Below are 16324 nucleotides of genomic sequence, written 5' to 3' on the forward strand. Positions count from 1 at the left end.
GTGAGATAGAAATGCAATGGCAATGTAAGAACTGGTGTACGGCACTATGGAAGGTGTGGATGTCACTGACCAGGGTGACCAGTGTGAGAACCTAGTAGCATATGATAAGATTTGGCTACATTGGTGTATCTGCCTCTGATATGCTGTGTTAACTCTGCCATCAAAAATGAAATCATGAATAATGGATTTTTTTGGCCCAAAACGATCTTGTCAATACATATTTTAATATAAGATAATCCTTTAATAGTCCCAGCATGTTACAGCAGCATAGTAATACAGATACAGGATAATACAGTAATATATTACAGACGTAGACACACACAAACTGAGAAGAGAAGATATACCAGGAGTCCATAGCAGCTAAGGGAGAGAAGAAAGAAGGAAGACTTCAGGATCATTTAGTTCTCTGTGCGGAGTGAAATTTATTAAAATTTTAGGAATTAAATTAGAACTGCGGTTGTCTCTGAGCTAAGTAAAAAATGTTCAATGAAGAACGATCATAACAATGAAGGAAAAATTTAACAAAACTGAAGGAAACCAGAAGGAGAGCAGTTACCCATAGCAACCAGTCAGATAACATGTTCAACCATTCCTGCACTGAGCCATTTTCCCTGGTTCAGGATCAGACATATTTTTGGGTTTTTCGTACATGCGGCTTATAACAGTTTTTTTGTTCTGATCACTCAAATATTTTCAGCGTCTTTTTTTGGTGACACATAGGACTTTATTTTTAGGTAACTTCTATTTTTGCATTTTTCCTTTTATTATACAAAAATCAAAAAAGAGGAAATGTCTGTTTTCACGTTTCAGGGTTTGTTCGTTTGTTTGTTAATAGCACAAAAGGCTACTCTAAAACTTTTTGAGGCTGAGGCCCCATGTTCCGGAAACGCAGCTTTGCAGCCAAAGCCAAGAATGTCTACAATAGAAATAGGAAACATATAGCAAGTTCTTATATTTCTACCTTCTGTACAATCCACTCCTGGCTTTGGCTCAAATAACCACAGAAAGATCCGCAACAAAAAAGTTGTGTGTCTGCAATGTGAGTCTTAGGCTAAGGCCCCACGGGCCGGAACCGCCGCGCTAAAGTTCTGCAGAATCAATTGCGGCGTGAACGCATTGCGGTTCTTTCCTCAGCGCTTTTAACAGTTCACAGAGTTTTCCTCCCCGTACTTTGTTTCTATGATATCTATGGGAAAGCCGCCAGCCTTTCCGTAGATATAATTGACATTCTGCGATTTTGAAAACTGCAATGGTTTTGGAAATCGCAATGTGTCCGCGCTGCGATTTTTTCCACAAAGTGGGCACGGGATTCGCCTGAATCCCATACACTTTGCAAGTACAGTAAGACGCCACAATTTTTCCCGCGGTGTTTTCTCTGCGGCCAAACCGCCTCATGGCCCCGGCCTAAAATAGTTTTCCCTCTCCATTATAGTAATTGTTATAATTGTGTTATTGTCAATGTTGTATCACCAGAGGTGGGGCTAGAACCTGAGATGCGGGTGTGGTATTTGCATTTTTATTTTAAATTATATTTGAAATTTTTTATTTGTCTTTTTATTTCATCTTTGTGTTCCACATAAGATAACAAAAGTCATTGGAGGACATTTCAACACATATTTTTTGTCATTGGGCTGATTTCTCCCTGAATTGTGGCTATTGTAGCCTCAATTATAGGAGGAATACAGGGGCCAAGTGCACACCCTTTGTCTGCTTCGGGCCTGACACCGCCCTTCTGACACTACAGAGCCTAAATAGTATATCAGGCACCAAAACTAACAGCATCGATTGCTCTGGAAAGGTGGGGGCTAGAGAGAAAATTCCAACTGTGCTGGACTCGGTGAAGTGACACCTAATAAATAATGTAAAAAACTGGAGTTGTTGAACCACAGATAAATATCTGGCCATTGGCCAGCCCTATACAACCTATAAATTATCAGCCATTTCAAGAGGGGGGAAACGGATTGTTCACAAAACCAATAAAACTGTGTTGGTGAATGATAACTTCCTTATCTCACATATTGCTTGGGAATTCATAGGGGGATTGTATTGGGGGGCACATTTGGAGTGTCCACTTTACTTTTTTACCCTTGTGCCAGATTAGTAGCCAAGTGTTAATTTCCCATAATGCAAGTGACCTGGAAGATAAAATACACTCTCTTTGACCATGAACTGAGGCTTTGAATGTCCCCTGAGCCGCCAAATTGTATTTACAGGAAAAAAGTATGAGCAAAAGTATCAGGCAAAGGTGCCGTAGTGAGAAGATGCGAAAATGAAACACTTGTAACAAGGCGACATTCCTTTATTGTGATTGACTACAAAATGACTGCAGTGGATAGAAGTGTACAGTGTGACATCTGAAGAAGAAATTAGCAGTTTCTGAACTTGCTTCTTAGATTGCACATGGCTGGATTTAATCTTACGGTGCCATTGGGCAGGTGCGAGTCTCCTAAGGCAGTTATCACAGTATTTTAAAGGGAACATCTGGGTTTTACAAAAAATTTAGCAGACAGTAAAAAGTTGATCAAATAAAAATCTCAATCTTAAATCTTCTACCTCTCTAGTGAGTAGTAGTTTCTACCAGTCTCCAGTTAGTTGTCCTGGAGAGACGTCACGTAGGTCAATTTTCCTGATCCTTTCTGATTTTCTATAATCCTGGACATATTCTTCTTTTACAAATACATACAATTATCAACTGTGGTAGCCTGCTGTATAATTCCAGGGCAAAGGTGACCCATGGTTTCACAACTTTTTTGTATGGTATGTGTAAACCTACACAGAGACCCCCAATCGAATAGTGGTGCCGAGGGGAAAAGAAGGACTTGATGCCATGAGCTATGATTAGGAGAAGAACACCATTGTGACTGTCACCTATGGGTAGGCTTAGGGTTAGTTCACACGTGAGTTTTTTGGACCAGAATTTGACGTGGAGGCCGCCTCAGATTCTGGTCCAAAAAACGGCTAGCCGTGACTGGATGCTGGTGCAGTGCATCGCCATCCAGTCGCGGCATTCCGCTCCGAATTAGGCCCAAATGAGTGGGCCTAGTCGAGAGAGAAGTGTCACGAGGCAGACGTCCGTGGCTGAATGAGCCGCGGAATCCGCCTGAAGAAAGGCAATGTTTGCTTCTTTTTTTGTTCCCGCTCGCGGAAAAAGGAAATGACCGTCTCCCATTGATTTTCGCGTCAAAATCCGGCCCAAAATCCCCCGTGTGAACTAGCCCTCAAGGAGAAAGATTTAAAGATTAGGATTGAATAGGACATTTTGGGTTGGGTTCTTGACTCATTTTCAAGGTATTTTTTACAAAGTTTTCGCCATTAGGAGGTGAAGAGATGCCTATAAGTGATCGTATCTCTAAGCTGATAGGTGAGAGAGTGAAGGTATGGATTGATCTATTTAAAAAAGGTTGTCCAAGCTAAAATATTAATTAATTAGGCCGGTGGTGGTGAAAAACAAAACAAAACATCATCTGCTGTCCTCAGTGCTCCGGTGTCCTCCCATCGTGATCCGCTCCTTCTGCTCAGCTGACTTCTTGCAGAGGAATTCCTCCGGACTGTGAAATCCCGGGTCCCTTCTGCTCAGCAGTCACGTGCGGCGGGCACTTCTGCCGGAACACAACGGAGCCACAGGACTGGAACACGTTGGGAGGCACCGGAGCACTGGGTACAGAAGACTGTTTTATATTTTATTTTTTTTACCCACCTCCGACCTCATTATAAAATAAAAATTTAGCCCTGAGAGCAAAAAGTAACTAAGTTATGGGTCTTGGAAACTGATGATGGAAAAAATATATTATTACAAATATTATTGCAAAAATATTAATATTTTTAAAAAATCTAATCTGGTAACAATTTAATTGTATCAACCCAGTAAAAAAAAAATCAGGTTATTTAACCCCTAAGTACTATCATAGTTTCTATCCTAATGATATGTCTATGGTAGTGGTGTATGATAGACACCATCATAGCACTTAAGGGTTAAGTTTCGCAGTGAATAGTGCTAAATTTATAAAAAGGCAATACAAAAATTGCTGCGACTCCTTCCAGGAAAGAGTTAATAAAGTTAAATGATGAGATTTATCCACTCCAAAATAGCACCATTACTCCCTATTACTTGTCCCGCAAATATCCATGCCCTCATACAGCTACGTTGACAGAAAAATAAATAAGATATGGGTCTTCGCATGTGTCGACGGAAAAATGTAATAAATGGTTTGGTCATCAAGGCCCCAAAAAGGCTGGTCACTAAAGGGTTAAGAGCAACTCTAGATAATTCTGATGTACTTTGTACCAGCCAATGGACTGATTTGTACAGATGAATTGCATATACATGTGTATATAGACAGCAGCTGCCTGCTCTCTCTTTCTTGCTGCTCTATGTGTCAGTGTTTACTGCAGCTCTGGAATTCCATTCATGAACTTGATTGAAAATTCCTATAGATCACAGACCATTCTAAAGTGCAGTGCATAGATTTGTGGAAGGACAATGAAAAAATATGAATTTATTCTATATGATACATTTTTAGATATATAAAATCTGATCTTTATAAACAAACAAAACAGCTTTTGGCTGAGCAATCATATTTTGTGTCGAACAGGAAGCATTGGTGGAAGATTGGTAAGATGAGCATTATTTCTTTTAATTAAAGTCACCAGATAACGCCTTTAAGACTTAAAGGACTTCTGCAGAATACTAAATAAGTGTCTGCTTTGATGTACTATTCCTTGTGTCCAAGTGCTGCGTCTGGTGTTGTCACTAACTCATATTTAAGTGAATCAGTCAGAGCTGTAATACCAGGCACTGCCTGTGGACAGGAACGGCGCTGTTATAAACACACACTTTGCTTAGTCCTGCGATATGATACATGTAACTATTATCATTGCAGAAGTAAAGGATTCCCTATCTCCTTAGTTATGACATAGTGGCTGCAGTCCTGACGCATGCGATGTGTCCCTATAGTAATGGCAGCCATATAAGTATGTATTATAATAGGCTGCTATGGATGTAAAGTGCGATGGCGCGTAGGAAAGACGCAGGAATGTTTCATTTCTTTCCCATAATGGGGCAGAAATTTCTCTCCTTTTGGGCAATTAACTTGGCAGTGAAACCATTGGGTACCTGTCTATTGTAAGGTATCCATCATGGTCGCCATGGTAACAACATCCTGTCTTCCTGGGGACCAACTCTGAAGCTGTTGTTACCATAGTGATGTATCTGCTAGTACGGAACAGGGTCGCTGTCCACGGATATCATCATCATCAGGACGGATACAAGGTGTCACTGTCACACCCCTGTCATCTGTCCAGCACTTATTGAGTGTTGTCCATTATACAGGATTTTACGACAAGTCAGGAGCGGTGTGCGAGGAAGAAGGGGGGGAGGGGGGGGCAGATGTTTGGGAAGCAGTTGCCCTGGCAACAGAGTTAGGGCGTTTCAGAGGGTGGTTGCTATGGAGATGTGGATGCTGACGAGGGCTGGTACGGTTGGGAGGACAGATCGGCTTCATGCTTATCTGCAGGCTTGTCAGTCAGTCAGTCAGTCAGTCAGAGCCGCTGCCTCCCTCACCTTCAAGATAGCAGCAGGGAGCGAGCAGAACAAGAGTCAGCTACAGTGCAAGTATTAGCCAGTGCCAAGCAGGCAGCACATAGAGCAGGAGAGGGCTAGTCAGCTCGGAGAAGGATCCAGCCTGAGAAGGAGACCGTGAGGGATAGCAAAAGATCACTTCACACATAGACACCAATATTCATGGAAACCTACCTGTAAGTCTATAGCTCACACACTGGCGGAGCACATGCCCAAGTGCTAACGGTGCAGGAAGACGTATACCAAGAAGGCGAAGAAGAGGGCGACAGGCTTAGTCAGTGACAAGAACAGAGGGGGAGTATAGTGACATCTCAACACTTCCAAGCAGAAGAAGAGGAGATAAACCCTGCTCGTCTGCCCTAAAGATTGTACTTGGCTCTCGTCTGCCCCTGACATCTCCATCCGACTACCAGCTACTCATCATCTCCAGGTCACTGAGGCGTGATTGAAGCATGGCTACCATCACCTGCACACGCTTCAGCGAGGAGTACCAACTGTTTGAGGAACTGGGAAAGTAAGTCTTATATTCTTATGAGGATGTCCAAGGGTTTGGGGTCACGATTGAGTCTTTGGAAGTCTTCTGATATTTCAGACTCAGGAACTTTGAAGGTTCTTGAGCCTAGAAAGTTTGGTGGGAAGTGTCTTGGGCTAGGAAATATCCATTCCTTGTAGTAGAATAGGTTCCCATGGTTGGGTAAAGATGTGGAAGTCTTTGATTTAGGTTGGCAACTTCATTGAGGGTCTACAAGATCCAAACCTGTAGGACCATATCTACAAAGGTCTACCAAGGTGTCCAAACTTAGAAATCAACAGCATTCTTGTCCAGTGTGAATTTGTATTCAATAGGCTTTGGATACTTACAGTAGGGTGTAACCTTTAAGTAGCCTTGGCATATTGATGTGCCGTCTCGGAGGTGACTATAAACCCGTCATGTTAGCCATTTAAAGAAATCAATCTGGTAATAAATGACTAGCAGTCACTGCTATCTGGTAATAGCCTCTGGGGTCATCTTGTACAGGTTCTTTTAGGAAATTCATGGTGACATACGGCTGCTACCATGCATGAGGAATAGGAGTGGTTTACAAAAATCAAGGGCATCTTACACCTTCCAGCTGGCATAGTGTCAAGAAAGCCAAGCCATGCGATGGATGTAAGGAGTGATAGTGTTTCCTGATATTGTGTCTGCGATCACAGTCACGGCCAGTAGTATCCCGAAAGGAATTCAGCTAATCCCGATCCATATTAGATTAATTACACTCAGCGCTTATTGAATCAGATAGGATCACAGTATCTGGAGCCGGAGGATAATGTACGCTAACGCCTATTTGTGTGTGATAATAAACTGATCTACATCTATAGGCTGAGGCAACGTTTCGGGTTCTTATTGCATGCGGCGTCAATTATGATATGCAACGCTCAGACTAAGAGACGGGGAAGATGATAAGGTTTACATGGGAGAATTTTTGTATCTGCTGTTTTACGCTGTTTGTTTTTTGCTTACTTATGTACCCGTTTGGCTACACGTAGATGTTGCATGCAAAACAGCAACATATTGCAGAGCGCTGCTCATTTGCTTGCACATGTAGCATACTCAAATTTGCTGCTTAACTATTTCTTCCCATACCTAGAACCCTATGGACAAAAACACCACACTAAGCTCTGCCAAATGACAAATTTATCTCAACTACACCGTCTAACTTAGTCGTTCTGCATCTGCATGTGCATATTTTCTTCCATATGTTTTCTTATCATGCATTACCAAAGCACAGAGATTCGCTAACGTTTTTTACCCCCCCCCCCCCCAAACACACGTTTTTTTTTTTTTTTTTTTTAAGCAACGAGAACCCTGTTGCGTTTAACACTTTCACTGCTGAGGAGATCCCTGGAATGTGGGTGTTATGATTGCCACCCATAAAGCCAGCTGCTATTGGGTAACTAGTAGTTTGAGAATTTTGTAATTGCGAGGGTTAACTTCCCAGTGTGAGAGAGAGGCTAAAGAAGATATAGGCGGAAAACTGAATTTGATACACCCCCAGCTAGAATGGATGTTCCTGACAGCTTTTTCCCACCCACTGCAGTGTAATGACATCCAGCACAGAGAGGCTTAATGGGGGACCCCACGCTGCTCCCTGAAGCAGTCCCCTGTGCCTTTACATAGAGCTAGATTGTACTTCGCAGGTAGGAGAATCTATAGGACCATTTCATAGAATGACGTGTATTCGTTCCAAAAATTGACATCAAGAGCCTTGAAAGTTTGGGCCCCTTTGTGCGGATTTATTTGCATTAAATTGGATAACCGTGTAGCTGGAAGCTGAAGTACAGATTTTATTTGTCTGGTAGAAGGAAGAAGAAAATTGTCCCAGCGTGGGTCCATTCACCAAACTGTACTTCAACCACTGAGATGTTTATAGTGTTCCTATTCCCTAGCCAATGTCTTACACAAAAACAAACAAATCTTTTGCGTACAACACTCCAAATAAGACTGTGGACAAGGAACAAGACGCATTTGTACTCCAATGTCTTGAGAATTGACCAAAAAGAGCTATTATAAGAAAAACAAAGATGTGAGCAATGAACATACAATTACATGTAGAGGTAAAGAAAGCACAATCGGGGCCCCCTGGGTGTTAAAGGTCATGGGTCAGCTACCAACCTCTACAGCTGTGATATATATGTCAACTGGGTTAATAAAATACATTTCAGGCGCACTTAGCACTTGGATTTTTTATATGCCCTATTCTAACTGCCAAGGGGTTGCCGGGCTCCTCTGGCCGTGGGCATAGTAGAATGGATAGCCTGCCTGTGTGATAAATGCCTAAATGTGTTACATCGATGTTAGAACTGTGTGGTTGCTTAGAATCCATTACTGGCCTCTGGTGTGGATTTCATGGACACTTAAAGTTGACACCACAGTTTCCTACTTATGGCCCTCAGTTTATTGGTGCAATTTGGGTACCATATGGCAATCTTATTCGTGGTGATCATTCAGTGTATGGCATATTTAATTGTAATATATGCTGTGGATATTATATAATATACCATAAGGAAGATGTCAACTGAAGATATTGTAAAGGACAGAAAATGGTATACAGGCATGCTAGGGTGCATATGCTATAACTTCTGTATCTCTCATGTGTGCACACTATGGGCTCATGTAACTGCAGGGAGAACACTGCACAGATTACATATAACCGTCTCTCAGCCCTCGTGCACCAAGGCCCATACTAAAATCTCAGGCTTAATAGTTAGTTAGATGTGAATCTTGTAAGTCACAAGTGTGTAAGGCGGATACTGACAGTGCTATATTGTTACCATCACATAATACTTGCACTTTCAATCGGTAAATAGGTATGTTTTTTATACACCTGGCGTCAATTGGTGCTTCCTGGCCCCTCCGCAAGCTTATCTTGTTTTATTTTGGATGCGTACTAGGGGAGTATTAGGATCAGCCTCCTAGGAAGCCTTGCACAGTCTACAGGATCTAAAATGTCAGCCAATGGTTAATATAAAATTCCCATTCACACAGTACTAGTGCCCCTGCTGCATTACATAACAATCTCCACAGGCCCCTCGCCCTGTCAGTAGTACTGTGTTGCTTCGTTCTCGACTGGTAAGATACCAATGTAAATCATGATGTAAAACATTAATTAACACAAATTAATTCCGTTAGAAAATTCTAGAGGGAATTTATTAAGGCTGACGATTCTTATGCCAGTCTTAATTCAATCTCCGCCGTGTGCAAGGCATGCAGGAAATATTAAGAGGCTCTCATCTCTTAGTAATTCTTGCACATGTAGGTGCACCTGATATGGTGTGAGTTATAGCAAATATGGCAGACCAAGATGTCCCAGTCCCAAATGGGCCTCTGGATATTCTGAGGCAGACTGGTTGCTGTGAACTAAAAATGCAGTGTTTTCATACCAGATGTTCATAGATGACTCACTAAAAGTATGCAGATAGCAACAAAATGGAAAGTTTCTCCTGGCATTCTACTGGTCTATTTGGGACACCACACCACCAACAGGTCCTTATGGACCTTGTTGGAAAAGTGGAAAAGTATATCGTGGCTTCGTGGCACATGTGGATGAGGTTGCTAAATTATCAGTGCATAAGAACCTGTGGATGGTTTAGTATCCCAAATAGATGTAACAGATTCCCATTAAAACTCACGTGTGAACTCTCCTGAAACATCCAGGAGACTTCGCCAAAAAGGGGTGGCCTCCCAATGTCCTGCAAGAGTGGACAAATCTCCAGACATGGCAGAACCCACCGAGCTCTTGATCAATATGATCAAGAGCTTGGCAGGGGAAATACAGAAATTTTTTGCAAGAGTCTTCTGGTCATTTCATGTCGGTCATGTCATGTGTCCTTCTCATTACGAAAAAGGGGGTGTGACATGCCATACAAAGGGGATGGGGCTTTAGCAAAAAGGGAGTGAATCCATGCAAAATTTTAACACACTTAGTTCAAGGGTTCCCTGGGAACGAACATCTAAATGTTGGCAAGTAAGCTTTAGAAGGAAGTTGTCAAATTAAAAATACAATCCAATCTGTGGCAGCAGATTGTACAGTACAATGAGCTGAGCAGATTGATATACATATTTTTGGGAAGGATTCAACAAAACTAATAATCTATCAATTTAATAATCTCATTCTGGGCTCAGGAGTCCAGTGGGCGGTCCTACTGACTGATTCTTCTTAATCTTCCCTGAGTCCGTAAAGAGATTAATGTTAGTCATTGAGTAGAATCACCCACTGGACTTCTATGCTCTAGAAAAGCAGAGATTTGGTGAGAGGTGTGTTTGGTACTCCATCTCACCTCCATTGAAGTGAATACCAGTCAAAACCAATGGACAGGTATAGCACTTCTTTTGGAAGACACAAACTCTTGAGACGCTATGAAAGACCACAAAATCAGGACCTTAACCCCTTCCTGCATTTTCACCTACATGTATGTCATTGCATGTGCATTAGCGGATTCTGCAAGGTGATTTTACGGGCTCAGAAGCAGAGCCTATGTGATATCTGCGAGAGTGTGGCTGAGAAATTGGTGTCAACATCAGTCCTGTCTGTGTCAATGGGTTGTTAATACAACAAGTAGCCTAATAATATCCCTTGTGGTTTCCATCATTAGGCAAAGGCATGGCCTAATAGAATGCTTGTTACAATTCTGTAACAGGTACAATACACTGCAATACATACGTAGTATATTGTAGAAGTGATCAAGCCCCCTAGTGGTAAAGTATATTAGGAGGACTTAACAAAAAAAAAAAATCAATAAAATGTTTAAAAAATACATAAAAGATAAACAAAAACAAATCCTAAGTTCCCAAAATGTTTTAAAATTAAAAATAAAAAAAATCCTACACATATTTAGTAGCGCCATGTACTTTACAACATGATATTTAATATTATTATATTGTTTCAACCACAAGGCAAATGGCATGAAAAATAAAAATAGAATAAAATAAATAAAAAAATAGAAATAAAAATAGAAATGAATCCCAAAGTTGCCACATCCCACTTCCCAAAAAAGAGAATACATGACTGCTGTCTTAACAGGCAATGTGACCGATCTGTAAAAAAGTACATGTCATTTCCCAGGCCATTTTCACGGTTCCCTAAAGAGATAAAATCTATGATGGATCAGTAAAAATGAGTAACCCTTTTTCATGGCCAAGTGTACAATGAGGCTCATCGCTAGGTAAGTCTAAAGATTTTTTTTTTTTAATGCAGACATGGATAGCGTTCTAAAAGTGCAATTCGGGACACTGAACCACTGGTCCATAAGCACTTACCGTCCCAAATCAACCTGACGGGTTCCTTTTAAGACATGTAATAGAAAATGTGTAGAATAGCCACAGACTCATGCACCTTTTTATTTGTCGCTCCATATTTGATTAGGAAGTCTTCTCCAAGCATGAAATGACACGATTCTTCACTCCACGTAAAGTAATACAACTTTTGCTGCGGGGTTCTTTACACCTCTTCAACAGATTTTTACATTGCACATGGTGGTGTTTGATCATGGAAACTCAAACCTTGAACTTCAGAGAAACGGTTCTTATGTTTAGATTGTTTCTAGCGCTAATTTGTAACTAGACATTGAGTGCCCTAACCAAGGACACAATGTCACACTGGCCTAATACAGTACCAGAGGATCCTCCAGTAACACAATTATGGTCTAGCAGAAGACAACCAAATTTAAGAAGTACTAAGGTCTAGTTCCTACGGGTTGTTATAGGGTGGGCCCTAAAATCATTTTATCTAGTCGGCCCAAGGAATCTCAGTCTGACACTACAAGGACAGGTATTTTCTATGCACTTCAGCGCAGAGAACTTCTCTTCTGTGAGATTGTCTGACCTCCTGCTTCGCTGCGTTTTCTGAAATTTGACAAACTGACAGCTACAACTAGTTGGATTATTGCCTGCCTATGACAGTGCCACGTTAGGTATACAACAAGGTTAGGGTGAGGACACTGTCACATTGAAGGTCAATGAGTTCTTTAGTGCAATGAGGTGTGACCTGACTACTCTCCCATGTGGGCAAAGAACCTTTCTTTAGAAGCGGCCCACAATTCCTCAGCCAGATGTACAACTCTCAAAGTGCAGGACCTGCAGAAAAAAGAAGATACAATACATTAACCCATCTTGACTGTACTATGGTACAATGACAATGGTCGGTAAGAGGCCCATTATATCCATGACCGTTTTTTCTCTGGGCTTCAGACCACTGTCAGTCATTACTTATAGGTCTTGCTCTGGCTATGGTACTGATGAGTAGAGATGGGCAAACTTCATGAGATTCATTTTAATGAATGTTCATGTGGTTCAGCCCTTTGGTATCCACAGATCCCAGAGCATAGCAAATAGAGGTCCAGGGGAGGTGAGTGAAAAATAACAAACACTTATACTCACCTTGCCTCACCGATCCTGTGCATCCTTGTGGCATCCCTCAGCCTTCACATAAAGCCTCTTCAAAAAGCTAATGGCCGGGACTGGTTCCAGACAACAGATCTGATAATTGTGACAAATCCAAATAGGTCATCAGTATCGTAGTCCTGGAAAACCCCTTAAATACAAGTCATTTTGTTACTGGTGTCTCTATAGAGGTTGCACGTCTTCTTTTCACATCAAGAACAATGCCAACATATCTTTGGCTATGTAATGTGTAGCTGCGGCGAACACCAGAAATCACCAAGTATAATAACAATAATCCTTGCAGGTCTTTGTCATGATTGAGAGGAAAAAAGTTTAGGATAAACTTTGGGATCAGCACCCAACCCATGGATTTTCATTTTTGAGGTTCGATGGACCGTGCAAAACTGATAGATATCAGCTAGACCCATTGATCAGCCAACAATTTATTGTCTATGGGGCACTATTAGCTTGACCATTCTGGCCCCTACATTACTAAAGGGTTTCATGGTGGACTAAGACTCAACACAATAATGGTCCAGCACAAGACACCCAAATTTAAAGAGTATTATGGTCTATTGAGTGAATGACAAAAATAAATCTAAACCAGATCAATATATGGTGTGACCTTTGGAGGAGGAGTCCTGGAAGTGATGATCTGGCCCCCACAGAGCCCTGATCTCAACATCCAGTCTGTGTGGGATTGCATGAAGAAACAGAAGGATATGAGCAAGAAGATTTATAGAAGATGGCAGAGCAGACCCTGTCCCCACTGAAGTCATACATACTCAGCCAAGCCAGAGAAATAGAAAAGGCTGGTGGTGAATAGTCTTGTCCATGTGGCATAAGAAAGAATCACATACCAGCTTCTAATGCCAGTCTGAGCTCAACTTACCTCTGTATAAAATAATGATGAGTATAAGTGGTGTTACGCAACGTCATACAAAGAACATGGTCATTAGAGGTTGTTACATCAATTTGTCAGGTTGGAGAAGATTGGATTGCACTACCTTTAGGGAGATTTTGTTACGATGTGCTCATTTTTTGTGGCCACACTTAATCACAATGGTTTGTGCATAGCAATACAAGGGCTGTTAGACAGCATTAAAAAATAATGTACCCTCCACAGCTGAAATCCATAAGACCAGCTCTTGAGGATCAAATTTTAACTAATAGAAATCTGTGTGTTCTGAAGGCATTGTGTCTTGTGAATAGTGGGATAGGATCGAAAAGAAGGAGTGGAAGTCCAGAAGTGTTATATTAGGACATGTCTTAGGCCTATCTGAATAGATATGTTTATAGAATTCCCTTGAAGCTGTGGAAGTTGATTGTCTGAGATTCCAGAGCATTCCAGAAAACTGGTGCAACTTCAGAGAAGACTTGAAGATAGAATGCAAATTTGTAATTATAGGTGATATTAGTCTGAGGTCATTGGCAGAACAGAGAAAATGGGTAGGGTGGTAGACAGAGATGAGGGAGGAGATGTAGGGAGGTGCAATGCTGTCGAGAGTTTGTGGATGAGGGTGATAACGTTATATTGTATTCTATAATGAACAGGCAGTCAATGAAGTGATTGGCACAGACCGGAGGCATCTGTGTAACATTTAGACTGATAAATGAGCCTGGCTGATACACTTTGAACAATAAAGGGCTCTTTTAGAAGCAGATAATTGTGAGATTTCTGGGATAACAATACCTTACAAAGTTTCTCTTAGGCTAAGGCCCCACATTGCGGAAACGCAGTTTCTTTTGTTGCAGATTTTGTTGCGTTTTTTTTTTTAGCCAAACTTAGGAGTGGCTACAAAAGGAATGGGAAATATATAGGAGTACTTATACTTCTACCATCTGCTCAATCCACTCCTGACTTTGGCTCAAAAAACCGCAACAAAATCTGCAACAAAAAAGCTGTGTTTTCGCAACGTGGGGCTTCAGCCTAAAATAGATATTCAGTTTACTTATTGTTCTTTGTATGGCAGTACAACTCCTGTATACAGATCTGCTCTATAATACACTGTCTTCAAATCACACTTTGTATGTTCAAAAAAATGTCTAAAGACATATCAACCCTTTTGTGATCATCGCTCTACCTGCGGCACAATCAATCTTTCAATCAATTCTTATTATTCTTTTGTCATCAATGAAAATAACAAATCAGGGATCTGCTCGTTCTACCGCAACACTCTGATCAATTAGGTTATTGTGAGATGTATTGTCTTATGATCATACTTCCTTCTCTCTAATCACAAAATGTTGCTCACCTGGTGGCGCCCAGCACTAGTCCTCAATGGTCGATGTTCTACTTACTTGGTCAGCCCTTATGGAACAGCCGCCGCCGTCACACCACTCTCTCAAATTGCCTACTGGAGCTCTTCAATGGAGGAGTAAAAGAGAGACACAAACTGGAGACACACAGGCATTCGATGTAGGATTCTTTACCTGTTCACAGATGTAAATACAGTGGAGCAGTAATGAAAGCAGTAGCAAGCGGCACTCTAGGCCTCTGACAACAGTCATTGTGCTTCCGCTGTCGTGGTAGAGTCAATGTCTGCCTCCTAGAAGTTTTGTCACCAATAAGTAGAGTCTAGCTAGTGACTCCAATTCCAGGAGCAAACTACAAGGTCAGGGGTGCAAAGTTTCTCCGTGCCCAAGTTGGCAAAGCCTTCTGCAGACTGGTCAGTAAAATAATCCTCCCCCGACAGCTGCCCAAGCTATGCCTCCTCTACCAGCATGGGAACAGGTCAATAAATAGCATGCCCTTCCATGTGCCATAACCCACATGGAGGTGACCAGAGGATAGGAGTTGTAGTGGCAGATGATGTGCCACCTCCTAGACCTAGTACACTCCACCAAGCACTCCAGCCCCACTCCTGGGCTGGACACCCTTGAGGGAGGTCCTGCAGCACCACCTGATAGTGGTGGTAGTAATTCTCCTGGGGTGCTTCCAGTAGTAGCAGGGACATCTCTCTGAGCAGCAAAAAGTATATATACATGACATGGAACACAAAATATAGAGGACAGGACATACCAAAACAACCCAGAGGCACAATAGACAAATAGTTAAAGTAGTAGCACTCCGGGATGCTGCACATATACACACAGTCTAAACAGTGGCTAAACCCTCTCCCTGGCTATGTACAAAACTGCTTGTGCAGACCAAAAGGGAATGGCCAACTGTAAGTTATATGATCACACCACTGTACATAAAGTTTGCAAAAAGTTGTAGATGTGTAGAAAGCAGTTTGACTGCAAGATCAGTGTACATATGGCTCAATTTTTATCTGTAACACTGGAAATACACACTGTAGGTCTGCATAGGAGTTGTACTCAAAATGTAACCTCTTTAGTCAAGGCTATTTGCAAAGTAACTTTATTATATTTTTTTGCTTTAGATTTTCTATCCATAGTTACTAAGGTGGATATAACCTTTAAAGATTTTTAGAACTACATTTCGAGCTGATATTATTTATTCCTTTGGCTTCCCTGAGTTTATAGCTGTCTTTCTCAAAGTGGGCGATAACACCCCCTTGTGGGCGCTGGAGGCCTACAGGGGGGCGGTAAAGGACCCTGAGAAAGTTGTGTTTTATTGCTCTCATTAGAACAGTCTCATTTAAAATGTAAGTTTGAATTCGGAAACAGGATAAGACTCATACGGCCGCTATAATTAAATTAAAGTAATGATTGCGATTGTGATTTTTAAGATATTGTAAAGTTAAAAATTTTAGGGGGCGCTAGAAAATAATTGATTCTCAAAGTGGGCGGTAGATGAAATAAGTTTGAGAACCTCTGGATTATAGCATCTTCGCTGACTTGTTAAAAAATAATAGGAAATT

At 41.4% G+C, this 16324-nt stretch overlaps 1 protein-coding gene across 3 annotated transcripts in view; it reads left to right on the forward strand.

Annotated features, from left to right (window-relative positions):
* Positions 1-5692: 5692 nt before the first annotated feature.
* Positions 5693-16324, forward strand: part of CAMK2A (calcium/calmodulin dependent protein kinase II alpha) — a 176627-nt gene continuing 165995 nt past the window's right edge. For all 3 annotated transcript variants that reach the window (XM_075274955.1, XM_075274956.1, XM_075274957.1), the window contains exon 1: positions 5693-6092. In XM_075274955.1, coding sequence (XP_075131056.1) covers positions 6031-6092 — 62 coding nt within the window. In that variant the 5' untranslated portion in view covers positions 5693-6030. The remainder of the gene's footprint in view (positions 6093-16324) is intronic.

Source organism: Leptodactylus fuscus, chromosome 5, assembly GCF_031893055.1.
Source record: "Leptodactylus fuscus isolate aLepFus1 chromosome 5, aLepFus1.hap2, whole genome shotgun sequence".
NCBI classification, from domain to species: Eukaryota; Metazoa; Chordata; class Amphibia; order Anura; family Leptodactylidae; genus Leptodactylus; species Leptodactylus fuscus.